The 25,358-nt window shown below is 48.1% G+C and overlaps 1 protein-coding gene across 1 annotated transcript in view; it reads right to left on the bottom strand.

Moving 5' to 3' along the window:
* The window catches only part of ACVR1 (activin A receptor type 1), a 64,862-nt gene that overhangs the window by 28,465 nt on the left and 11,039 nt on the right, over positions 1–25,358 (bottom strand). Inside the window, exon 2 of the mRNA XM_035566050.2 lies at positions 6,387–6,460. Within this exon, the coding sequence (XP_035421943.1) occupies positions 6,387–6,460 (74 nt within the window). The remainder of the gene's footprint in view (positions 1–6,386; positions 6,461–25,358) is intronic.

Genomic DNA, 25,358 nt, shown 5'->3' on the forward strand with positions numbered 1-25,358 from the left:
CAACCAGTGAATGAGAAACACTGACAACTCTTCAGCGCCCCAGAAAACACAGATGTGCATCATGGTATACGGCACAGGGCTGCTGCGCGCTCACAGGTGACTGAGGAGAGGCCTAACTGCAGGACAGCACACATGCCACCGTCACACATACCCCATGTGTACACACGCGTACAGCAGCTTAACTCACGTTCTTTCTCAGTTCTAACAAAGTTTCCAACCACAAATACGGTGGGTGCTCCTAAAATAGCAGCAACGTACCACCATGTGTTTGACTTTTTCAAACCTATCATTAGAGCCTGCCCACTGGGAATATAACTCAGTTTATTTTCCTCCTCTCCTCCCACAATGAACAAGTACACAAATACAATTTTCTATTTTGGAATCACTAACAAAAACTAAATTAGGGAAAGTGTTCTGAAATCAGGCAGCATCCGTCACGTTGATTTCAAGTACTGGTACACAAAAACCCAGACTTAAACGTCCTGACTAATAACTTGCTAATTTTGTGGAACTTGAAAAAAAAAGACATCAGACAGATTCCTATAATCAATGTTCTGTTCCTTCTCCGCCCGCAGCAGCAGTGGTGTACAACTGGTGGTGTAAAACCCAAGCCCTTAATCGCAGTTCATCTGGCTGGAATCACTGACGGCATCCACAGCCAGAGGCCTGATGGATTTTCTCCAGAGGCATGGCCACGATCTGCCAGACAAGAGCTGTGCCTTCGGTAAAGATCTCTGTCTAGCCCTCTAGTAGCGAGGGTTTCAGCGCCTCCCAGCGAGCGAGACATTTCTATCGTCACCAGCCAGCAGGCGTGCGGGCCGCAGCAGCCTGCAGGCCGCAGCCAGCCAGCCCTGCTGTTCAGTGACAGCAGAAATGGCCGCCCCGCAGCGCACACCTACTCGCCTTCATCCAAAACATCCTCCATCTGCAAGGAAAATTCGCCTGGCTTGCAGCCTGCTCCAGCACAGCGCTTCCCTCGCCTCGTGACCCAAGGACACTTCAAGACCGAGGGAAACTCGCACAAACCAGAGGAAGAGCTCTGGCAGAAAGCTGCCTCCCCTCACACGCCGCTCTTTGGAGCGGCTCTGGAACCCCAAAATGGTTCAAGAAGCAACCGCACCGGCCAGTTCATCTGCCCACACAGAGCAACCTGACATCCCTTACAAGCAGTGAACTAACGCACTGCAGCTCTGGACACACACCCCATCCTGTGACCAGACTGCTCCAGTCTGAAGGCAGGGGAAGTGGTTCAAAAGACACGCGGAGGTGGTAGGCAGCGTGACGGCACAGTAACGCTGACTGTGCACGTGCACTGCTACAGATCCCAGCACATCGACGGACCCATACAGATAGTTACCTGCTGCAGAGAGCCCACGCATACAGACACTCCTTCATGACAGTTGTTACTCCTTGTGCCCAAACTGCTCCTTTGTTTACTCAGGTGGTTCTCCAGCTGCATGGTGTATTACCACCTACCAGCTGGTCCTTCCGTCGTTAATGCTCCTGCAGCGCCACTTTCCCCTAAGCAGGCTGAGTTTTACTCAGACCAGAGCTGACTCAGGCTGCAGACGCAGCTCCAGCACCGTGCCCTCTGCCGCTGTCTCAGCAGGCCACCAGCTGCGCCAGGCCTGCAGGTGAGAGCCTGAGACAGACAGGCACTGCTTCAGTGCATGCTTACAAACTAAGCACCATGCTGCACCAAGATGTTCTCAGCGTGCACAAAGCCAACTCCAAAGCGTTGCTTATTCTAGCAGTATTTTCACAAAGTGAATCTAGCCATACATGCAAAGCATGGCTTTGTTGGCATACAGCAAATCCACAGAAGAGGCAGTTGTGCTGGATGCTGCCTCTCCACAGCTCTCATAGCTGTGCTAGCAAGTTTGTGGGACCGGTGTGACCAGCAAATGCCACAGGCCGGCTGCAATCCAGAGATGATGGCTGAAACGACCAGCTCCCCCAGCACACCCGGTCAGAGGAGCATACCTGCTCCACAACAGCTCCAGGTGCGGACGGCTGTCAGGCCAGCTAGCAGCCAAGCAGTACATGCAGGCAGGAAGCCAAGCTCAGAAATGCTTCCATTACCGAACACATGTGCTGCGTATACATTTGTTTCGTAATGCAGAGTCGCATTGCTGCACTTTCAGTCCATGTATATCGCGTACACCTAAAATCTGACTTGCCACACAGATTCACAGGAACTTCACACAGAGCTTTGTATTCAAGTAAATTTCACACACAGTTCATCATTATGGAAGTGTTGCGGCTGAAGTTCCTCTATTTTGTTTGCTTATTCACTTTGCAAAAGTCAACAGTTAGAGTGCTGACTCTAATCATCTAGGTATTTAAACACCACAAGATACTCCGCATTGGAAATTCCATTTTACTGATTACAATGTTTAGCCCTCTTTAAAGAGGTCCTTTTTGTGACTGCACAGAATATGCTATGCTGCACAGTGCTCTTGTGGGCAGGCACAGCCCAGCCTTTCCAATCTGAATCCACATGACACCAAAACAGGAGATTTTGGGAACTGGGTTAACTATGGAAATGTATATATGCAAGGAAACAAAGATGAGGAGTGTTTACTTCTATGTGAATTTTGTTTCACAAGAACAGTTACTAATCTAGGCAGTTTTATTTCATATGTTGTATCCAACTCTCAGATTGTAAACATTTTGGTAACTGTTTGAACATCAAGTTCTACTCTCTAAAGAGAAATACACTATAAAATGTTTCTGGTAATGCACCTTGATTTTGAGATGATCTCTTCCTATCTAAAAGAATGCTTTGTGTTCTAACCAAACAGCTAGTAAAGTAGGCACTAGGCCACCTTTTCTTACTCTTACTGAAGCAAGAGTTTCTTAAAGTTTTTTTGATTTCAGTTAACTGTAATTTGAAATAAATGCTACGTTAGCTACGTGATAAGATCAACAAATAACAAGCTAATACAAACCATACAAAAAGTCAAAACATGCACTATAGTAAGAGTCAGTTTTCTTTCTGAACTCGGTCTCTAATTAAATTACATATTAAAGAAGGGCTTTAATAGTACCAAATCATTTCCTTCCAGCAATGCAGCACCATTGCATATCCTTTCAAAATTTCAACTTGCAGACAGACCTAGTACAACAATAGTACATGCATTAATATTTAGAGAGAATGCAGTCAGGCGAGTGTTTGGAGGGATAACCTACACGCACCCACAATACCTCCTCATACGTGACTGGAAAATATAGGCAGGTGACCAAGAACTGAGAGGGAGGTATGCGAGCCTTGAATCAACCAGGCTGCAGCTGAGACCTGACTGAAAGGCCATGCACATTTAAGAGAATGATTCTGGGCATTTGCATCATGCATCTCAGGCACCGGGGATCGCTCCTTCCAAAGGGGATGACTTCCAACCAAATTACAAAGGTTACAAATCCTACACCAAGTCGCAGAGCTGCTGAAAGCTCTGGGAGGGTGAAAAAGGCTTCATACTCAAAGGTCAAAATATTCAAAAGCAGCTGTATTATTTTTCTTCTTAAATGACTAGGATTAGGGGTAGAGGTGGGATCTGCTAGGGCTTCATCCCTTAATTAATTGCAGAAAAAGGAAAGCAGACATGGAAAATTTAAAATCACTTGAGTCCATTCAGCTGTACATTAGACAACTTTTTTTTGACGGTTATCCTGCCTTTATGATTCCCTGTGTACGATATTAAGTATAGGCATTACATTATATAGAAAGTACTGTGCTTTAATAGCAGCTGAGTTTGCTGGGAAATGAAAAAAAGCTTATTTCCGTACTTTACAGGGCTAACAAAGTAACACGGAAGTTGGAGCCATAATAAACTTTTATTTTATAAGTATTTTCTGGACAATCAAGTAAGGAAAAGACATTTCTGCACTTGGAATTCTACCAAGTATTGCCTTTTTTAAAAAAAAAAAAGTCATATTTATTTCCACCTTCTGGAGCCTGCTAGCAATGCAGAAACAGTCAAGCATCAGCACCCAAATGATGCCTGAAGATATGCCCAGACATTTTTGCTCATGGAAAAAGGGTAAAATAACAGTCAAGCCCAACTCCCAGTGAAAGGAAAAGAACTGAACTGTGAAAGAACAGAGCAAGAAAAACAATAAGGAGGCTTTGCAACTTTGTTATTTTGTGCACATATCAAAGGAAAGACAACGTAACTGTTCTCCACCAAAACAACCACCTCTAAACAATTTCAGGAAAGCTCATAGGAAAGCACACAGTGCCTGGTACACAAAACCATGCCTGGGAGCGGGCAGCAGAGGATCGACATCCATCCATTCCCCGTCCCGCCGCAGAACACCACGAACAGGGCTGTGCTCCTGGGCTCAGCCCCACCACTGGCACTCGCAAACGCCAAGCAGCACTGGAAGGCATTTGACAAACAACGCAGCAAGTTCCTGCATTGCTGTGACGAGGCTTCCTCACCAACCAGGCAAAATTTAGACGAAAAAGCATCAATGAAAGTTTGCTGACGGGTTCACTAGGTATTTCTGCCTCCCCAAATGCTTCTGTACAACCAGCTTAGAAGTAGGAGACTGCTTCCAAAGAAAATAAAACAGCATTACTACTAGCACACATGAAGAGGGGGAGCAGCAATATTAATGAAATGCACTAGACAAGTAATTGCTCATAGAAAATTCACCACAGGAAGTCTGGGGGGGAGAAGGGAAGGAATAGAGCAAGGAAAAGGAAAGCAAGACTGTCACGCCTCTTCTAGAAAAACTTTCCCAGGAGCTCTCACCACGGAGGGAAGTGCAGACCCAGGCGCACAGCTACTGGACCTGCTTCCCTCAGCACTGCCGCCTCACACCAGGAGCAGGAGGCCGCTCTCCGCAGATATCCATCCAGCTGGCACAGGCGGATGGCCACGGGATGACAGCGCCTGCACATCTCCTCTCTGCACACACTCCTGCCCCCACGCTACACTTTCCACAGCCCCTTCCAGCAGCACATCTGGTCCAGCTTTGCCTTTGCTCCCAGCGCAGGCACAATCCTATACCTCCGGTTTTAGGATCACAGACGTTGCCAGGAAAGAAGGAACAGAAAAGGAATGTCTCGGCTTGGATTTAGTAACTCTTCTCTTCCTGATCACCTACTTGCATCTTTTCAACGCGACGATAAAGTTCTCACCTCTAAAACCTACTTTTTTTTTTTTTTTTTTTTTTTTAAAGAGAGAAGTCAGATCAAACAACTAAGATTTTAACACCTGTAGGGCAGCTTTGGAAGGTAGAGTGGTTTACTGATTTTGTCCTATAGGTTGCACTACACAGGCAGTGCAAGCGCGTGATTACACACGCTATACAAGTGAAGTTAACCAGAAATTCCAACAAAATTAGCAGTTTGATTTGTTTTCCACTAACACCTGTCCAGTGTTCCTCCCTGTTTAAATTTTGTCTTAATTGTCTATTCATAGGCATGACTGAAATCAAACACTAAACCTCTGCATATCTATTTTCACCTTTCGCCATCCCTTCTAACAATTCCACTTAATATTCTCTGCCTTTTATTCTTTGCATCAGCATTTGAAAGCAAACATATTTCAGCAGAGTATTTCAGAAAGAGGTTTGACAAGGTAAATAAAAAAGAACATCATTTGCCCCATCCCTGTAAATAAACACTTCCAGGCCAGGTTGGGGCTTTGAGCAACCCAGTCCAGTGGAAGGTGTCCCTGCCCATGGCACGGGGGTGGAATCAGATGGACTTTAATGCACTTTCCAACCCAAAGCATTCTGCAATGCTATGATCAATACGCCACAAACACTAGAGTCACGTCACAAGCCACTTGAAATGCATTTACAACTGAGAAAGAACCATCTGCAGAAAACGTTTACTCAGTACTGAAAAAAGGCTGTTTGGAAGCAGCCATCTCACAAAACTTCCAGAAGACCTTCAAATGAACTACCACCACCTCTCCACGGCAGTGCAAATACCCTTCTCCCACGTTGCTGAAGGAAATCTTAAATGCACTGCATGTCTTAAAATCTTTACAAGCACACAGCTGAATACCAATGGATAACCAGCCCCTCTGCATTTCCAACGACTTTACAAAAGCCGTCATGGAAAAAGTTATCAAAGCCCATACTAAATGCTCCAAACACAAGAATCTTCCTCGAGCTTTAACAACCTCGCTTTAAGAATGCAACTGCACCTGGGCCCACAAGCTGCAAAGAGCTGCTCCTTACATACAGCAAAAGTTGGCCACTCAAGTTTCCCATTCCACTCCCCAGGCCCTGCTAAGACCTATGCCAATCGTACATACCGTAGACTTTATACGTAAACAGGCAACAAGTATCCCCTGAAGCAACTCAAAATGGAGAAGCAAACACAGCTCCAGCAGCAGCAGCTACGGCACCGCCACCATGGCACTCACCTTGCACACTGCGGGGGGGAAACGCCAGCAGCAGCAGCACGGGAAGAATCATAACTCCATCTATCATCGTAGGCCTGTGGAAAGAGAAGAGGCTTGAGAGCTGTGTACACTTTCACTATCATCTCAAAATGTAGCCACCCCAAAGTCAGTGTTTCTCAATGTCTCTCATCAATTCCTTACACAAGACTCGGAACAACCAAGCTTGGTCTTGTTTCCTAAATGAGTTATTTCCTTCATCTACAAACCTTGTAATTTACTGCAATTTCTTAAATGTGATTGTTTTTTTTTAAGAGTTAAATATCATTTGCAGCTATAGTGCATATTTAGAGGCGTGCTAACAAAGACGTGAACCCTTTCAGAGCCAAGCAGACACATAAAGTAGAAGATAGGCTCTTTCAACCAGGTTAAATAAGAGTTAAATTACTGTGAACTTAAAAGAAAGTCCCGTAAAACTATGTATTGTTTGGGCTTTGAGAGAAAACAGAAAAGATCTGAGCCAGAAGACTCTGAATAACTTTCTTTAACCAGCAGAAACCAGTGCTAGATGGCAAGAAAAAGCAAGCTGTCTTTAAGGGAGAGACCACTCTTGGAAGTTTCCAGCTTCATGCCTCTTTTCCAAGGGCTTCCCTCTCAATGACCCAACTTCATTTCTCTGCTATTGAAGATCGGTAACTACTTCTTTTCTGAAAACTCAGAGTGTTTCCAGCATACCAGCAAAGGCACATGTTCCATCTAAAAAAAGCAAATAAAGAAGTGAATTCTCTTGCATACTTCAAATCTTTTCCAGGATACTTGGTCTTTACAAGAACATGAAAGCTCCTCTTTTCACTTTGAAGTAAGAATTACTTAACAGCCTACTGAAAAGAAACTCTTCTGTCTCTTAAGTTCTCCACTGAAACGATCACCATTGCAAAGGAACAGAGATTAACTACAATCAGCCTTTGTTGGGACTGAATCCAGCAAGCAGGGCCAGACAACTCAAAGTCCCTCCAGTCCCGCTGCTTCGCTCCTACAGAGACACTCCGGCCTAACCACGTGCTGTACGACTGCCACCAAAACAGCGGGAAGCACTACGCTCAAAACAAAGTCACTGCTCTTGACCAAGGCACCGAGTCATTACTGTTCCTCTTACAAACAGCATTTACATTCAGTTACTCAGATTAATTCTAATTAAGCAGATGAAAATTGAAGAAAAAAAATTGATTTGCCATTTTTCTCTCAGATATCTTCTGTTGTTGCCTTTTCAAATCATTAGCAGGCTGCCTAAGTGCTTGGCAACTAAAGCCAAGCCATTTACTTCTGTATTTATTTCCTGACATGGATTTGTTTTGTAGAATAAGGGAAAGATTTCGGTAATTGCTTCATCATCAGTTAAGATTGTCAAGAATTTATGAACCCCAGTGCATGGAGCTTTAGTTCTTATGGAGGTTCTTTGCCCAAAGGAAGGATCAAACAACACTCGCTGCTTCACCTCTAGCAAATATAAACTCTCACTTTAGCACCCACTCCCTAGGTAACATCACCTTCCTCGTTCCTGATGCGTGGCCAACACGCTCTTAATGTGCATCAACGCATATTATTGGCCTTCAGCAGTCACACTGGAAACAGAGTAAAATAAAGTCCTATGCAGCGTGATCACTGAGCAACCAAGCAGCAGGAGGTCTGAACTGGAAGGAAGCTGTCCCAGAGAGCGGCTAGCTGCTCAACGCCCTGGGTCAGCTCAGCAGGGCCCCGCCACCCGCGGTCGGCGTGGAGCAGGAGCAACGTCGCGCCCCCCCCCCGCACCTCGCCTAAGCACTTTTCTCAGCATTGCACCCAGAGAACTTTCTGCAGGTCCAGACAGAGGTGGCTCAGGAGATGTGTCCTCTTTCTTTCAACACGTCGATGGCTCAGAGAGCGGAGGCAGGAAGCTTTGATTCCAAGGATGCCGTCCCGCGGGGCCCTCGAGCAGGAGTGGCGCAGGAGGGGGACTGGCAGCGGGACGCGAACGCGAGGCAGAGGCAGCGCCAGAGACAAAGGAGCCGAGCGAGCGGGGCGACACTACCAGCAGCGCGCTGCTCTGCCAGAAGTGCTGAGCAGTTCCCTGGTGTCCTACCGGTCTGCAGCTCGTGGCTGCATCCTCCAGCGCCTGGTTAAGGAAAAGCAGAGCTCACTGTTTCCTCACGGCGGGGCACCGTCACACCGCCCCCAGCGCTGCGTGTGCTCAGAGACCCACGCGCCGCAGCTTTGCCCACTGCCCCTCTCCTGCAACCATCGGCACCCACGGGCCCTCCAACACCCAGTCACATCAGCCTGGCGCCCGCCAGGAACAGGGCGCAGCGAAGGGGGCAGCGAGGGACTTGGCTGAGCTCTGCTAGGAAATGAGATTAAAGGCACGGAACTGAACTGAAGGCAGGCTGGAGAGAAGGGATTGAAAGCACAGGAAGCAGCCTGCATACTGAAACCAGAAAAAAATTGCAAGTATTTGTTTTCTTTTCAAACAATTGATATCCAAAATGATTGACAAAAAAAAAAAGACAAACATCATATGGAAGCCCTGGCCTTTTATTTCCCAGAGGGATGGGGAGGAGGGAAACCCATGCTGCCGCCCACCACCCGCAGCGACTGCTCTGCATCTCAGCAGGTGAGCAGCAACACTGGCACAGTGCTACAGCCAGCCCCGCACCCCCCAACTCCCCACATCCCCCTGCCCACACTTGTGCACCAGGACAAAGCCAGCGTGGGCTGTAACAGCCAGCAGTTCATCTGCAAGCATAACAATTTTTAAGCAGACCTTGGCAAACAGATTAAATAAGGAAAAAGGCCACAAAACCACGGTGACAGCAGTCGTTCCTGATCCCTTGTCCAAAGCACTGTGAAAGGTTCCTGCGCAGCACAGCTCAAGGATGACTTCACAGAAGAGCACACCCAGAAGGACACCAGGACTTCTGCTAAACAAGCGCACGCCGCCGAGGCTGGCACCAGGAGCCGCGTGCGGCCAGCACAAGCGGCTGTGACTCAGTCGGCGGAGCCTCGGCCCGACCCCGTGCCCCGCGGAGGCCTGCCGAGCCGCCCGGCAGACCACAACCACTTGTGCCGGCCTCGGCGTTAAACCCTGCTTCTGCAAAGCTCCGGCCCTGTGAGCGCTCCTCTTCCCGGGCGTCTCAGAGCACCCTGTCTGCTTCTGCCGCACGGAGCTGTGCCAGCGCACCCACCACCGGCCTCGGCACGGCGCCTGGGGAGCAAGGAGCTGCGAGCGAGCCGCTGGCCTCCACCACACGACTCGCATTTTCCTTCAGAAGTGACCTGAGAGTGAGAGTAACCACTAAGAATTAAAAAGCAGCCCTTACCTACGTTAAAACCTTGACCACTCCTTGCCCCCTGCTGCAGGAGAGCAGGACGTTTCGGGTGGGATTAGCGGCGGGAGCAGGGGCCTGCCGCCAGCCCTGCCAGCACCAGCCCCGGCCTGCGCTGACCGCACAGCTGAAGCCCTGCCAGGCACCTCGGAGCTGCCGCGGCCCCTCGCTGGCTGCCATTCTGCGCCTGTTCCATCAGCGGTTAAAAATAAGCCCGGGGAGCCGGCCGCACGCGGCAGCCGGGGGCGCAGGGACGGGGGGGACCTGCGGCTCCCGCCCGCTGCTCCTTCAAAGGAGACCCAACGCCCGCACGCAGCGCCGCGGCCGCAGCCAGGCTTCTGCTCCGCTGCGTTGTCAGGTTATCCCAGTCGCAAACTGCAAACGCAGCAGGGAGAGAGTTTAAGGCTCTGCCCCCACTGCTTTAACAAGAGGCTTATTTTTAAAGCACTTAATGTACATAAGAACAAAAATCTGTCTCAAGTAACACCAGCAAGCATGTCTCTTCCACTTACTATTTGTTTAGAGAAGGAAAATAAATTTGAACATAAAGAACAAAACATTCTTTAATAAATCTCCATAGCAACGTAAGCACACAGATTCAAACACCAGGTGGTGACTAGTCCACGAGAACTTCTTCTCAAGGGAGGGAGTGGGATTTCATCCAGACAAAGGAAGAGGAACTAGAAAGCAACCAGCGAATAATGCATAACATTTATTTTCCTTTCTAGACATATCAATCTTCCCTGTTATTTGTCTGCAACCCTTTGGCATGTCCTACGCTGAGAGTTATCACAGCTGCGATAACCACTAGATGGCATTCAAAACATGAGCACCTGTGATTCCTGCACTCCGTGCCATACTTCCTACCACCCCAATCTCAGAAGCTGTATGGCAGAGCTGGACACAGGATTCTGGAAATTCCTGTCTACGTACAGTAAAAAAAATATTTCACATTTTCCCCTAGAAAAGCACATAATTAGAAAATCTGAAACTTGCTACAGGTCATAATAGAGAACCACTTGTAAAGTGGCAGCTAACAGATCCCCAAACATCTGCGGAACTGCACACAACAGAGCGAACCTAGCTGCAGATCGGGCAGGTATTACTAGAAAGCCAGCTCTGGACTACTAAGAAAAGATCAAGTAAACTTTTCAGGAGCATAAATAAGCAGGAATGTGTCAGAAACCATGCAGTTAAGAGTACTCAGTTTAACATACAGATGCACAACTAATTCTTGTATGTTCAAGAACTGACAGAATTCTTGGTTTCTATTCATCAAGTCCCAAAATTTTAAAGGCTCTGTTCTGAAAACCCTGCTCCCCACGCCTTTTCCAGTTCCACAGCAAATACATATCCCTTCCTCTTTTCTTCCTAAGATGACCATTTGTCTCCTCCCCAGACACTGCTCCGTGGCCCAGTGCGGCAGAGGAGGCAGCCCCAGGACGCGGAGCTGGGGCTGACACCGACACGGGCTGCTGGAGGCTGCGTTTGGTCTCTGAAACCACCACCCTGGCAGAGCAAGGAACGCGCCAGACGAGAGAGCAAGTCCAATTAGAGAAGAAATTTCAGATTGCATTTCATCTTAATACGACACAGACATGGGAACACAAACTATTAGAGGAGTTCAGACTTCTCTGACGAGATCAGAAGCACCCACATATCACTGACAGTCCTGGTGGCAACTGGCCAAGAGCCCAAGGGCTGTACATATTTTGCATGTACCTCGCCAGATTTTTATCAAAAGAAAACATCCACAATACTGGGTTGTAATTCTACCATCCACAGTAGCCACACACAAGCTAAGTTCATCAACAGCCATGTCTTTAAAAGGAAAGATGTGCGTTGAAAAGTAATAATTCACGTTCGGTTGTTTGAATTGAAGCTCACACGAATGAACAAGCTGCCTCAGAGCAGCACATAAAGACACTCTGAGTGCCAGAGACTGGCGGACGTGGGTGCTCCTGCCTTGCCAAAATTCAGCAAGATGAAAACTCAGCCACGAACTCTGCCTGGTACCCACCTGCAAGCGCACCGGGCACACATCGGTACACTACAGCTCAAGGAACTTCACAAAGGACTGCCACCTCGAGAGGCTAAGTGCTTCAAACGGCCACAGACTGCAGGCTGTGAAGCATGCAAGGTGCTGGTTCCCCTATCCCCATCACATGCAAAGCAAAGCCCTGACACTGCTGAATACAAATAAAATCGCCAGGAGGCGAACAACCCCTAGAATGTAAAACATCAATGAAAGTTACAAGTTCCTTCTTACCAAGGTACAGCTCTGAATATCCCCATGCACAGCCACCCCCTAGCGTTTTAAAAGGAAGACGTAACCACACATGAGAGTAACTTACAGAAATAAAATCCTGCTCAGTCTCCCTCCTGGCATACGTAAGTAAGAATACATGTGTTGCCTGTGCTGTCACCCACTGCCCTCAGCTGACATACCGATCACAGAAATTGTTTCTAACTTGTTCTCCCATGCTGTACATCCACAATGTCTGGGGAAAAGAAAAACAAAAAACATTTATCTAAGAGGAAAAAATATCTTACCTAGGCAAAAGCCGGCCAGAAGCACGGAAGCCTTCACTGCCACTTGGAAAGAGGACAGAAGAGGACAAAGCAGGAGCAGCAGCAGCACCAGCGGCTTGGTGAGCGGCTGATGGAGGCCCGGGTCGCACCAACACCCACTGCTCCAGCGGCAGGGGAGGGCAGAGCTCGCCTGCGCCCAGGGCAGGGGTGACCCCAGGAACGAGCAGGGCAGCCCAAGGCCCAGGGTGCACAAGGGGCACAAAGAGCCCAAGCCCCAGGCCGGGTCCCCACGCGGGTCAGCTGGTGAGCAGCTGGGATCGCAACCCCGCGCGTGGGCAGCGAAACCTCTGGGGGGTTGAGGGAGCCATCAGGGAGAAGAGGCCTGTCATTAGAGCAGAAGCCCTGGCTGTAGGCAGACACTGCGCCCGTGTGGCTGTCGGAGGCAGCCTGACAGGGAGGGCTTACTCAGGCGATCACAATCACAGGTGTTTTTATATCGATCTGAAAGTCCCAACGTGTATCACTGCTGACTGCTTCGGTACGGTCCCACATGAGCAAAGGGCCAACTGCACGTGGGTTCGTTTATGCAGGCAAAGAGCAAGCGTGCATTTGCAAGCAATTTCATGAGACAGCCAAGCATGACGTAGCTTCATCTCCATGTCTCAGGCATCGGGCAGGTATTGATTCGAGACATGCACGTCAGATATACCTGTTATTGTTGCTTCTCACATACTTCAAAAGCTCATTAAGCACCCTGAGCATTAGACAAAGATGTTGTTTGATTATACTACACACATTTTATTGCTGCACAGGTATTACATGGAACACGGCTGCTGCTAGAGGGGAGCACTGCGTTCTGCAAGTGCCACGAAAAAGGCTATTTTGTAGTGTGCGGTGGAAATTTTCACGGACATTTTCACTGTTAAAAACAATTGAGAATTACAGACAACCTTGGGCACCACTCACTATGCTGAGGCCGTTCCAAATGCCCACACAAATCCAACAATTTCCATTAACATCTGGCAGCTTCATTTGTGTCAGGACCCTGGGCACAAGAGGCAAGAAAAACACCCACCTTTCAAATCTTACCACCAAACAGAACGGTTCTGGTGGGAAAAGTACTTTCTCAGTAGCCAGTATCTGCTGTCAGATCTCAGCACAGAACTTTAATAAACTCTCTCCACCCTAAACACAAAACCTGGATTTATCCACTATAGCTGTGCACGAGATCCAAACAAATATTTTCAACTGACAAGTTATCAGAAGTTGTATGTAAAAGCCGTTTCCGTATCATAACATCGCCATTAAAAAAAATGCACACTGACAGCTACCTGCTTTTAGCTTGTTTGAAGTCAACCTCGTTCAGACTTGGCCTGCTTTCACCCAGCAGGCAACGCTTTGTAATGAAGATTTTATCCATGCAGCATGTGACAAAAGAGTTCAGCAGAAATGCACTTTTGCAGCTTGCAGGCATTTCAGATGCACTACCAAACACTGCTTATACCCCATTCTGGGCGCGTTTGCCTTGGCAGATGACAGAAACAAGAGGTATGGGCAGAATCACCAAGCTTAATTCATATCTGCACGGTAGGGGCATGCGCTTCAACACAAGATCAAAGTCAAGTTTGAGCAGGGTACGGTTTCACAACCGGCTGGGACCAGTGTAAGACAGGGGAGCCAAGACCGGCCCTGCAGCCCTGTCCTCGGCTCGCCGCCGTCACGACCACACTCCTGCCCTTCCCTCCCCTCCTGACTGCGAGGCTGCGGGGTGAGCTGCCCGGGCGCCCTGGTCACCGCTGCGCTCCCCCAGCGCATCTCGCTGCCGAGGGCCTGCGGCCCAGACCCCACCTCAGCTCGCTGCCAGGGACCTGCCCCCAGACCCCAGCGCAAGGTGGGGGCAGACAGCTCCCGTGGCAGCGGAGCCATGGACTCGTCTGGAGTCACCATGAAAATGCTCCTCGGGTCCCCGCGAGAGAAGGAGACCGAAGGGAGCTCTCCATCACCACTCCCCAGCTCTCCAAATAAAACAGACTTTGAGCAAAGATAACAATCTGCCAAATAAAGGCACTCAGAACATCACTCCAGGGCTTTGTTTGTTTTGTGCTGCTTCTAGGCCGAAACCAAGTTCCGTGCCTGCTGTGCCTGCTGTTCACTTTCACTTTCCTTTCACCACCCAGCTGCCAGCTACCTCCCGACGGAGGCCGGATTCAAAGCCCTGCAGCCAGGCTGCCCTGCTGCTGGCAGGCCCCAGCCTGAGAAGGTACAAATACCTGAGAAGGTACAAACAGCCACCCAGAGGGACCGCGACAGGCTGGAGAAGGGGGCCCACGTGAACCTAAGGAGGTTCAACGAGTCCGATTCAGGGTGCTGTACATGGGCCAGGGCAACCCCAGACGTGAGTACAGACTGGAAGAACTCCCTGAGAGCAGCCCTGCAGAGAAGGCCTTGGTGGTCCTGGGGGACAAAAAGCTCGACACGAGCCAGCAGTGCGCGCCTGCAGCCCAGAGACCAACTGTGTCCTGAGCTGCATCACCAGAGGGGTGGGCAGCAGGGGAGGGAGGGGATTGTGCCCCTCTGCTCTGCCCTCGTGAGGCCCCAGCTGGAGTCCTGCGTCCAGCTCTGGGGACCCAGCACCAGAAGGGTGTGGGGCTGTTAGAGCAGGTCCAGAGGAGGCCACAAAGATGCTCAGAGGGCTGGAGCACTTCTCCTTCGAAGAAAGGCTGAGAGAGCTGGGGCTGTTCGGCCTAAAGAAATGAAGGCTTCAGGGTGACCTCACTGCAAAGGGGGACTTACAAAAAAGATGGAGAGCTACTCTTTGATCAATCGGATAACGACAGGACGAGGGGGAATGGTTTTAAACAAAAAGACGGGAGATTTAGATTAGAGGTTAGGAGGAAATTCTTCACTCACAGGGTGGTGAGGCACTGGAACAGGTTGCCCAGAGAGGTTGTGGATACCCCATCCCTGGAGGTGTTCAAGGCCAGGTTGGATGAGGCCCTGAGCAACGTGATCTAGTGCGTGGCATGCCTTCTTATGGCAGGGGGGCTGGAACTCCGCGATCTTTGAGGTCCCTTCCAACCCAAGCCATTCTATGATAAATAGGTTCCTTTTAAATGACATTTTGCTCTTGAAAACCTGAACAACCGTGATCAACTTTGGAAAAGTTTCAAAACATCAGCATGATAGGGTATAGCAAAAATCTCTCTGCACTGCAGCTTTACCATATGGTCAAATGCTTCATCACCATGCTGGACTGAAACCAGGCATTAAAACCACTGCGCTTATGTCAAGTTCCTAACCCTAGAGAAGTCCAAGGCTGTGTCATGGTTTGTGAACTCTGCTGTGATACCAAATATTCCCACACAGCCCTGACCTGCACTTTGTTTTTAACCTCTTCCAGAGAATTACGTTATAATTTCACCAAAAATACATGAATGTTGAAGTTGCAGCATAGATAAAAATCAACAACTGTTAAAGTAAGAGCAGGACGTTTAAAGTCTTTTTATTAACTTTTAATATTATCAGATTGCCTATCGAAAGTTTCTTTCTGAACACCTCAGCCAACATAAAACATTTCTGAAAACAAGTCTTTAGCTCTGGACTCAGCAGGGAAAGTCCTTTCCCCCCCTCAAAGTCACAGCAGTTTGATTTGTTTGTTTTCCTCCCTCCCACCCCCACGTTTTAAATACACATCTTAGTCTTGGGCTGTTACCATGTTTTGGTTTATTTTAGCGTAGTAGCTAGGGCCTGATTATATAATGTGAACAGTATTTAATGATCACCTCTCACTCTGGCAAGCCCAGCCAGAAGAAAATGCAGTCTGAATCCTCCAGATGTATTAAGCGGTGTCTCACTGCGGGCTAGTTCTGTTTTCACATATGCAGGGACTTTAAAAGGTGCAAATGCCTTTTATTTTCAGCCTCTGATGTTATCAGGCTGGATCATTTAAGAGTCAAACACCAAGTAAGGGAATTCGAGGAATGCACCGGAGCACTCGGGCACTGTGGTCACTCGGTGACCCCTCATCTATTTTGGTGTTTCATCCCCAGTAAGGAACCTCATCCGCACATCAGTAGTCCCAGCCCGGACTGCCTGCCCGAAAATCTGAACCTCCACGACTACTTTCACATTGTCTGCAATGTCAACACAAGAACACTCTACTTATGACCCTTAGCCCAAGCATCCTAACCAGAATGAAACTCATGGTATTTTGACACAATTCAGCTGAAAAAATTATATATATATATATATATATATATATATATATATATATATATATATTTTAATCCATTTAATTGCTCTGGCAGAACAACTGCAGCTAGACCCAGCAAACAGAGCTGTTCACTAACATGAAGCCACCAAACCCACAAAAACCAGCAGGACAGCTGGTGCCAAGCGGGACAGCCCTGCTCGATGGCTGGGCACGGAGGGAAGGGCTCAGGGCAGTGAGCTTCACACCTCCGGCTCGCCCCGATGGACTACGCAGCACTAGCACGGCGTTCTTCAGGAGCGATGGGCAAGCAGGGAAGGCTAAGGGACGTGAAAGAGTCAGGTGGTTGTTTTGCACACACTTTAAAGCTTAACTACGCCAAGATATCAGCGAGCCAAAGGAAGCCAGATACAAATTAACAAAATATTTTTAGAGCAATCAGACTGAGAACAGAAGTTCCTAACGCTCCGTAGGCACGTGTCCCTGAGCAGCCTTTTGTTTCATCAGATTCTTTCATTAACTGTTACTTCTGAAGTCCAAAAAGCTGAATGTAATTAGCAGTCCAGAAAGAAGGAAACACCCTGCTACATGAGAAAGCAGAATTCTTCAGAGATTATATTACACCACCACAGCGTTTTAGCAATATTGTTCTACAATTTGGTCTTGCCTGTTTGGACAGGCCAGAGCCATTTTCTTCTGTTCTTCAACACAAAGTACAGAGATCAGATTACACTACAGGCACGGTGGTCCATCTTCCTGCTTCAAAGCAGAGCCATACCAGGGACGTGCACCAGCCCAAACACCACCCGAGCTTCTGCCCCAGCAACTCTTCTGCTTCCAGGGACATCGTACATGCAGGACAACACCTCACAGAGGCGTACAGAACTTCATTACATCTAGAAACATGACACTGGGGTCAACCATCGCTTCACGATGAAGCAACTCAAAGATGAGTTGAAGGAACTCGTAGCGAACAGCTTTATTCTTCTCCCCATCTTAGAACTCCAACGAGATCCCTGTCCCTCCCCGAGCAGTGACACTAACCTGGTTACTAATGATTTTACTGGTGATCTTCACACCACAGCTTTACCCTTTGCTCAGCACGACTCTACGTTGCTCCTTTCCCCTTGCTCTGCTCCTGCTGCCTCACCGCATCCTGGAAGCTGTCCTCCTTTCTCACCCAAGGTTTCATAAGGCTCTGCAACCTCCACCATGTCTCCATCTCTGTTCCTCTCGAGTCTCACCTGTGCCAGCCTTGCCTACAAACACTGATCCAGCTACCATCCAGACCTGTACGCTGAAAGAGCTTGAGTTGTTCTCCAGTCCAGACCTTTCCTTCTTTCCAAATTACTATCTCCTGATATTCCTTAATTACCATTTTAGCCACACTCTTCTTGATCTTCCAGGCAAACATCTCTGTCCCTCCTGGTAAAAGGAATTAGGAATTATCTTTTCACAGTCCCAACAGACATTCATCGTTGCCATAGTACACAACCCTCAGTCTAATAATCGGGCATCTTGTCACTGCTCCCTACAACAAATTCTAAATATCTACAGTTCTGACTCTTCTTACCGGAGCTCTGTGCAATGTCTTCCCTTTTCATCTATTCAGCTATAAGCTTTCAAATTCATGCATCCCACACGGCCTTGCCAAACCTGACTGTACTTGTGTATTTTCAGAAAACTGTTCCATACATTTTAATTGCTGTTAAGAGATGCCAGAAGTAATCGATCAAATTACTATTCACCAGCTGAATTACTGTGACTGACCTTGCACATACTTCTAGCTGCAAACTGCAAGTCCGGAGTAAAATGCAAGCTAAATTTCTCTTCACAGGCAAGCGCAGCTTTGGATTGCTGAATGAAAGACCATCAAGAAGTCACTCATCTGTGATCAGACACAAACTAAGCTGTACTCTCTTGATCAAAGCGAGCTTGTAACATACATCCACTGGCAATTCCCAAGGCTCAAAATCTCAACACAGAGGATCCATCCGTGATCGTTGTGAATCGTTGTAACAGACTGAATACAAGTCAGGGAGAACCTTCTCCAGCTGCTTCAGAGAGGAAGTGCCCACGTCTGCTCTGAGTCGAGAGCTCACCTCACTAAACGGGACATGATGGATTAAGAGACCATTCTGAATCCAATACGAGAGAAGCATCTTTCATACAGGGGGTGACCACAGACCTTTTTTTTTTTTCAGTGTCAAGAAGAATTCAGCATAAATCCATTTTTCTCAGAGATGAGAGTACATGAGTTATAGGAGTGAATATAGAAAAACTTCCAAGCAAACTGCTCCCATAAAAAGATCATTTCCAAAGCTACAATGAACTAGATTTTGGATGCCCTGGATAGTTACTCTATCAACCCCTCAGTGCAGCTGGTAATATCGATGAAGAGGTCCAACAATCAGTGTCAGAAGGTTTCCATCTCCTTAGGTCTGTGGAAATGCAAAGGATGGGTCAGGTCAGTAATCAGCAAGGCCAGACCTACCTCCACAGGAACCCACCCACTTTTCACCTATCTCCTGGCCATAAAACAGACTGAGTTTCACAGTGCAAAGCTTCCCACTCAAAGAAAAAACAAAGAAGTCTCAGGTTCCCAGCAGCATGGGTCTAGTTCTGAGAGCTCTGCGGGCTGCAGGAACACGGCTGCGGAGGTGAAGCATCGCTGCCATGCCTGCCTATGAGCATGCACTTATGCCAGGAACCATCCCAGCCTAGCTGGACTAGACGCTAAGGAAACCACAACAAAATGGACTGAGGGATCTGAAGCTATTCTCAGAAAATAGGCCAGACCGGGCACGAAAACATCTGGGCTTGGCTTGAATCACGAACCACATGAGCGAGACACCCCACCACTGCCTCCGGGCAGCCAAGCAGAGGAATGCAGAGCCGCACAAAGGTAGACGGCAGAGCCTCCTAGACCCAGGCAGTCTTTCCGCATCTTCCACATCTCCTGCAAACATTTGCAACAGCCTGCTTATTCTGAAGCAATTCCTGCATCCCACTCCTGTAGGGTTTCCAAGGATAGAGCTCCTGTGGCACCAGGCAGTGCTTGCACAGTCACAGCCACTCTGATAACCAGCTCCAGGCACAGACTCCTACTGCTGGGGCAAAACCAAGGCAAAACAGGCTAAATCATTACAATCCTAGCCTGTGTTAACGCACGCATCCAGCTGGCTACGACTGCACGCACACCAACTGTCTGTAAGGCTTACACCGACACACACCAGTTCCCTCCACACCCACCACCGCACAAAAACAAGCCCTTGTCTCAGCAAAGTACGCCAACTGTGACGTGGACGAGTCATCCCGATCCCCAGCAGCAAACACAGACATGACTTCAGACACCTCTGTAACTTCAGTGAGTCAGCGTAAGCACAAGTAACTTTAGCTTTATGGTATTGAACAGCTTAAGTCACCTAGGATCTCTTACAGCAGCTGCTCACCAAGGTAAAAAAGACTGAAGGACATCTGAACCACATTTGAAGGGGCAGACGACAGGGGAAGCTGCCCACTGACCAGAAACTTCTGTTTTCTAGTCTCAGCAATGGATTTTTTTTTTCCAAAGGAAGAAATTAGCAGAACTGGAACAGTCATTTAAAAAACAAACTGCTCGTACATTTTCAAAATAAGCATGACAGGAGGAGCGAGTCAGGAAAAGACGGGACGCATGTTTATGTACTTACCCTCACACCACGGAAAGCCAGCAGAGCACAACGCGCAATCTGTAGGCCAGCACAGGAAGCTGCATTCCTGGCCACCGTCTGTACCCAGTAAGCGTCTCAGCAGTTTTGCTCAGCACGTGCTGCTGCTGGGAGCTGCACAGCAAGCAGCCGGCACCTTCGTGCCCCCGGAGGAGCCCAGCACACGTGGGCCCAAACCACCTCGCAGCAAGCAGAGCGCTTCCGAAGCCCCACGGGTGCCCCAAGATGGGACGGATGCCACAGGGGCCATGAGACCACCCGCCCCCAAAATGTACGCAAAGTCCGGATTTACTGCGGTCGCTCCACCCCAGCCTCCCGCACCCAGGCACACGCCACCTCGCACGCTGCAGGAGGTGAGCGGGCAGGACCAAGGCTTGTTGGCAGGGGAGAAGGAAGGGGACTAAGAATTAACTTTTAACTGGGGAAAAATAAAAAAAGGGTTGCACACCCTAACAAACCCCACTGCTATACAAACAAGTTAATGTTTAGTTTTCCTTTAATACTTCAGTCTCTGCAGCTGTCTCCTCTCACAGTTGGCACTGATCACTGCCAATCTGGGACTTATTTCCAGTGAAGACAGCATTGTTTTATTGGCTACTTAGGCAGTGCATGCACCATTAATGGAGTTTTTATCTCTCCATTTTCCTGTCAGTACAGAACCAGCCAGTCTGACTCTGTTAACATTAAGAATGCTTATTTTTTTCCCCTCCATTCACTATCTTCAAGCCAAAACAACATCTGGAACTTCAGCTTGCCGTACAAAGAAGGGAGACAGATTAAAACTGGAAAAAGCTACACATCAGTTTCCAGAGCATTAAATGTTTCTGCTTTTATCCAAGTTTCCCATATGTACCTTCCAAAACAGCCCTGCTGGGAGGGAAGAAAAAGTCCCTCACACAGACAGCACAATGTAAAACCTTTTCCACTTCAAAATAACCTCAAAAAGGATTATCAGAAAAATAACAGGAACAAAACTGATATGAAAGTTTAGAGTAAGAATTTACCATAGCTCCTTAAACAAAAGAAAGGTGACATACCAGTGACCTAGAGAAGGAAATTAAACAAAGAAATACTACTGGTGTGTGTTGCTTGATAAAGTAATGGAAAAAATACTGGCGCCATTGCAGCATACATGTTATGTCCCACTTAAGTGACACTGGAGACAGCTGCCTGGTAAAGTGTGCTTTCTGCTTAGATCACATTCAGCGGATCATGAAAATCAATATAGAGAAAAAACAGAAAGCCGGGCCACAGACACGCACAGGAGTCAAGCATGTACCAACTAGCACCAGCCTTCTCTGGAGGAAGACGTGCCAAACAAACACAGACTAGTTTTTCCAACAACATTTATTTAACTCTCAGTAGTTAATTAACAGAAGCCACGGCTGCTGGTTACTCTCTAACCAGCCGGTGCGCCGAGGACCAGGGACTCGGGGCTCGCCGTGGGAGGCGGGTCGGGCCGGGCTCCCCGCAACAGGCCGTGGGGCACAGCGCTCGCCCGGCCCGAGACAGAGGGGCTGCGGCGGCTGCCTCCAGCCACCAGCAGCACCGTCCTGACAGCAGGACCCCAGCAGGACCCCGAAACCCGGCCCCATCGGCGGGAGCACCAGGCTGTGCTTCCTTCTCTGCCCTTCCTGCTCAGCGGCGGCCACGACCGGGGGAGGCCCGCTCATCTCCAAGCAGCAGGGCAGGCCTCCCCGAGGAACGGGCTGCAGGAAGCTGCCGTGCTGCTGAAGCGCTGCCAAGGCCAGTATTTTTTTCAGCTGACAATCACATTAAGTGAATGTGAACCACCAAAGCAGGCCATAGTATGCGGTTTCAGGAACAAACAAAATATATGCTGGGAATTTCTACATCCAGCGGAGTTTTAACGTAACGCTGAGTGGAAACCAATTAAAATAGCTCCTAGCTGATAGCGGCGTGATGGATTCCATTCAGTAAGGGAAAGGACAGAGTGCCGACCGCTGCACTGTACAGCCATTTTAACAGAATCTCACAGCAATAAGATCAGCTTCAGACAGACATCTCCTGCCAACTTCAGTCAACTTCAGGAAGCAGCAACAGCATGCACTCAAAGGCTGATTTGCTACTGAACGCCCACAAAAAAAACAACCTCTATGTAACACTTCAGAAGTTAGTACGGGTTTAACAGACCTGTGCTTTACAGCAGCTGTCGGCTGTTCCTGGGGCACCCGCTGACTCCACAGCCATTTTCTCTTTCGAAGGAAGGACGGGGTAACACGGGTACCTCGGGAGCCCCAGCACCGCGAGCAGCAGCACCACCCGCGTCCGCACACAGCTACACGCTGCTAAGCGCAACAGGCCAGCTACAGCCAAGGGTGCACATTTGTCATCGCTGCCTTAAACATATCAGCCATCTGTATCCATTGTATGAATAGACAAAAATTACTAAAACATCTCCTTAACTCCCAGACCTTCCTGAACAACGTGAACTTATTTGACAGTTTGAGCTCCTACGAGCAGTCATCCTTGCCCATTTGCGGGACAGTCATTTACCTCGTGTGTGTGCAGCATTTGCCACAGATGTGGGTAAGACTGCACTCATTTGATCAAAGCCCTAGCACATCTTACTGTTCTCTGATGGAAGGGACTTTTTTGTCCTGACAGCATTTTTCAGAAAAGACCAAGTAATGTTTCTCGGAATCCCAGAAGAAAAATAATCAAGACCATGGCTAGCTGAGTTTGAAACTCACAAACCACTACAGCATCAAGTTATTTGTTGGTCAGATTTGTTTTCCATGAATACCCATTTACACAATCAAATAAAACCTCTCTGCCCAGAATTTTCCTGAATAAAAAGAACATTGCAGCATTTTCTTAACACCTAGTTTACAGCAGGACATTAAACCAAAATTTAGATGGCTACAAAAACTACATGGCATGAATCATCTAACTAAGAAAAAGCACTTTGATTTCTCTTCTTATTGCGTGCTTTGTCACCATGATCATTTTCACTCCCTTCAAGACTTCCATAGGGATCATTTTCACCCCATTTTCTGGAAACTCCCCTATCCTTACCTTTTCATTTGCCTTCCAATGCACAGACACTCTTGGTCACCTCCTTCAGCTACCTTCCACACTACTTGAACTCACATACACGACATAGCAGATGATTTTCAGCTTGCTTACAAAAGGTTTAGACTGAACTTGTGTTAACGTCCAAGCAAGAAGTTCCAAGCAAGAAGTTAAGGGAGGTGACGCCAACTGGTGCCTGAAACATGTACTCCTCCAGCTGCGTAACAGACAGCAACTTGGGGCCTGGGGTGGGATCTCATTCAGGGCACTTCAGCAGACTAATCAGAGACAACTGCCTTCCTCCTCCACCCTCACACTTTTTTAGGGGGTTTAAAATAGCTTTTATAACCGAATGCAGTGCACAATCTAACCACTTTTTGTAGCGGAGTTCAACACCCTTTGTTCTTTTTCCTTGTCACCTTCTGAATAGCGCAGCCCAGGTGCCAGTCAGTTGTGATCTTTAGCTATGACCCTAAGCGTTTAACAATGCAGCATCTGGGTTTTGATGAAGGTAAGTGTTGCTGGACACAGGTTAACACTGGTTAAAAAACACTGCTGCAAGAAACATAATTCTTAATAACAGATCTTTAAATAACAGCCCTCTATAAAGGATGACTTCTTACCTGCAGCTGTTTATAGGGACCTGAAACTGTGCATTACCTTCCAGCTGTCCTTCTCAAGCAGCGATTAAACCATACATCTCATTTCTGTACTTTGTCTGTTTTCTCTCATTAAAGTCCAGCAACTGCCATATCCCTGAACGGCTGGAGGTAGACAACCTCGCATTAGGCCCACACGCGAGCCAGAGAGCATAAGGCAGTTCTTGCCTACAAACCCCAGAGAACACGAGCTCTGAGCGAAGGCTCTGCTCCACAGTCACATCAGCACAGCCTTGGTTCCCCCGGCACCAGCTGCACAGAAAAGGGTTTTAAAAGCTGCCCAAAAGATCCATCTGCCACCCCCCGCAGAAGTCTGAGCTGTCACTGCAGTGCTATGGGGCACCAGCAGCAATGTCAGCTCTGAGCCACAGCAACAAAACCAGCACCGCTGAGGCTCCCGTCAGCAGGGCTGCGAAGAAATCAAACAGCTTCAAAGTACTTTTGTGGTAAGCTTCCTACGGGCAGAGTTGCCAAACTAGCAGTGCTGGGGAGGGGCGATTTGTACAAGCGAGGGATCTTTGCAGGTCTGTACTGCTCCACAGGTAAAAACAATCCCTGGCCACCTGAAAATCCAGCCAGTCTACACGAGCTGCCTCAGGCAAGCAGCGCTGCCCAGAATTATTTTAGCACTGTACAGAGCATTTCCATCCTTCCTAGGCTGTTCCAGCTCTCCGCACCACAACGCCGGGGTGGTGCTATGCCACGCTGGCTTTACAGAAGCTCCCTCCTAGGCTGGTAAAGCTCTCTGTGGTACTGCCACACTCCTTCAGGACTTCATTCCATTTCATCCCTATCTCCTCCCTCAAATTCAATCTTATTCTTAGAAATGCATAAGTATCGGTAAGACTTTATTTCACAGCACTTCATAACCCCAGCCCTCCCTCCTCAGCTGACGCGCTGGATAAATCCACAGACCATCCAGCACTCCCAATAAGACACACTCCCCGTTTTGCAGAAGCCACTTCACTTGAACAGAGAATTCTGCACTCGGGATGGGTGCGCAGGACGGAGGTTTCCTTGGGCTACCACCAGGAAAAAGGCAGCTACAGAAATCCAAACTGAACCACCCTGAGTAACTGTGTTAGCATAATGAGTCAAAGAAAAGCTAAGCAAAACTCAAGGTCAAAGAACACTATTTGGAATTTTACTTGGTTTTCTAAAATTCCCCAAATAGCGTGCTATGTCTGCTGAGATGGACTGTTCATTTCAGGGTTTGGTGTGTATTTATCACTGTTCAGCCTGGAAGTGCTTCAACTGATTTAAGTTACCAAGTCACAACTTTAATAATTGATTTTACATCTGGTTTTCCACTTATATTTTGTTCTTCTCTGACAAAATGTTAATTACTGTTCAACATAAGTGAACGTATCGATAATACTAACTAAATACGGACATTAAAGGCCATTTCCCATGCAAAACACAACCTTGTTACTAACAAGAGGGGATAGAAGGTAAGAATACGACTTTTTACTGTTACTGAGAGCATGCTG

The sequence above is a fragment of the Cygnus atratus genome, chromosome 6, assembly GCF_013377495.2.
Source record: "Cygnus atratus isolate AKBS03 ecotype Queensland, Australia chromosome 6, CAtr_DNAZoo_HiC_assembly, whole genome shotgun sequence".
In the NCBI taxonomy this organism is placed as follows: Eukaryota; Metazoa; Chordata; class Aves; order Anseriformes; family Anatidae; genus Cygnus; species Cygnus atratus.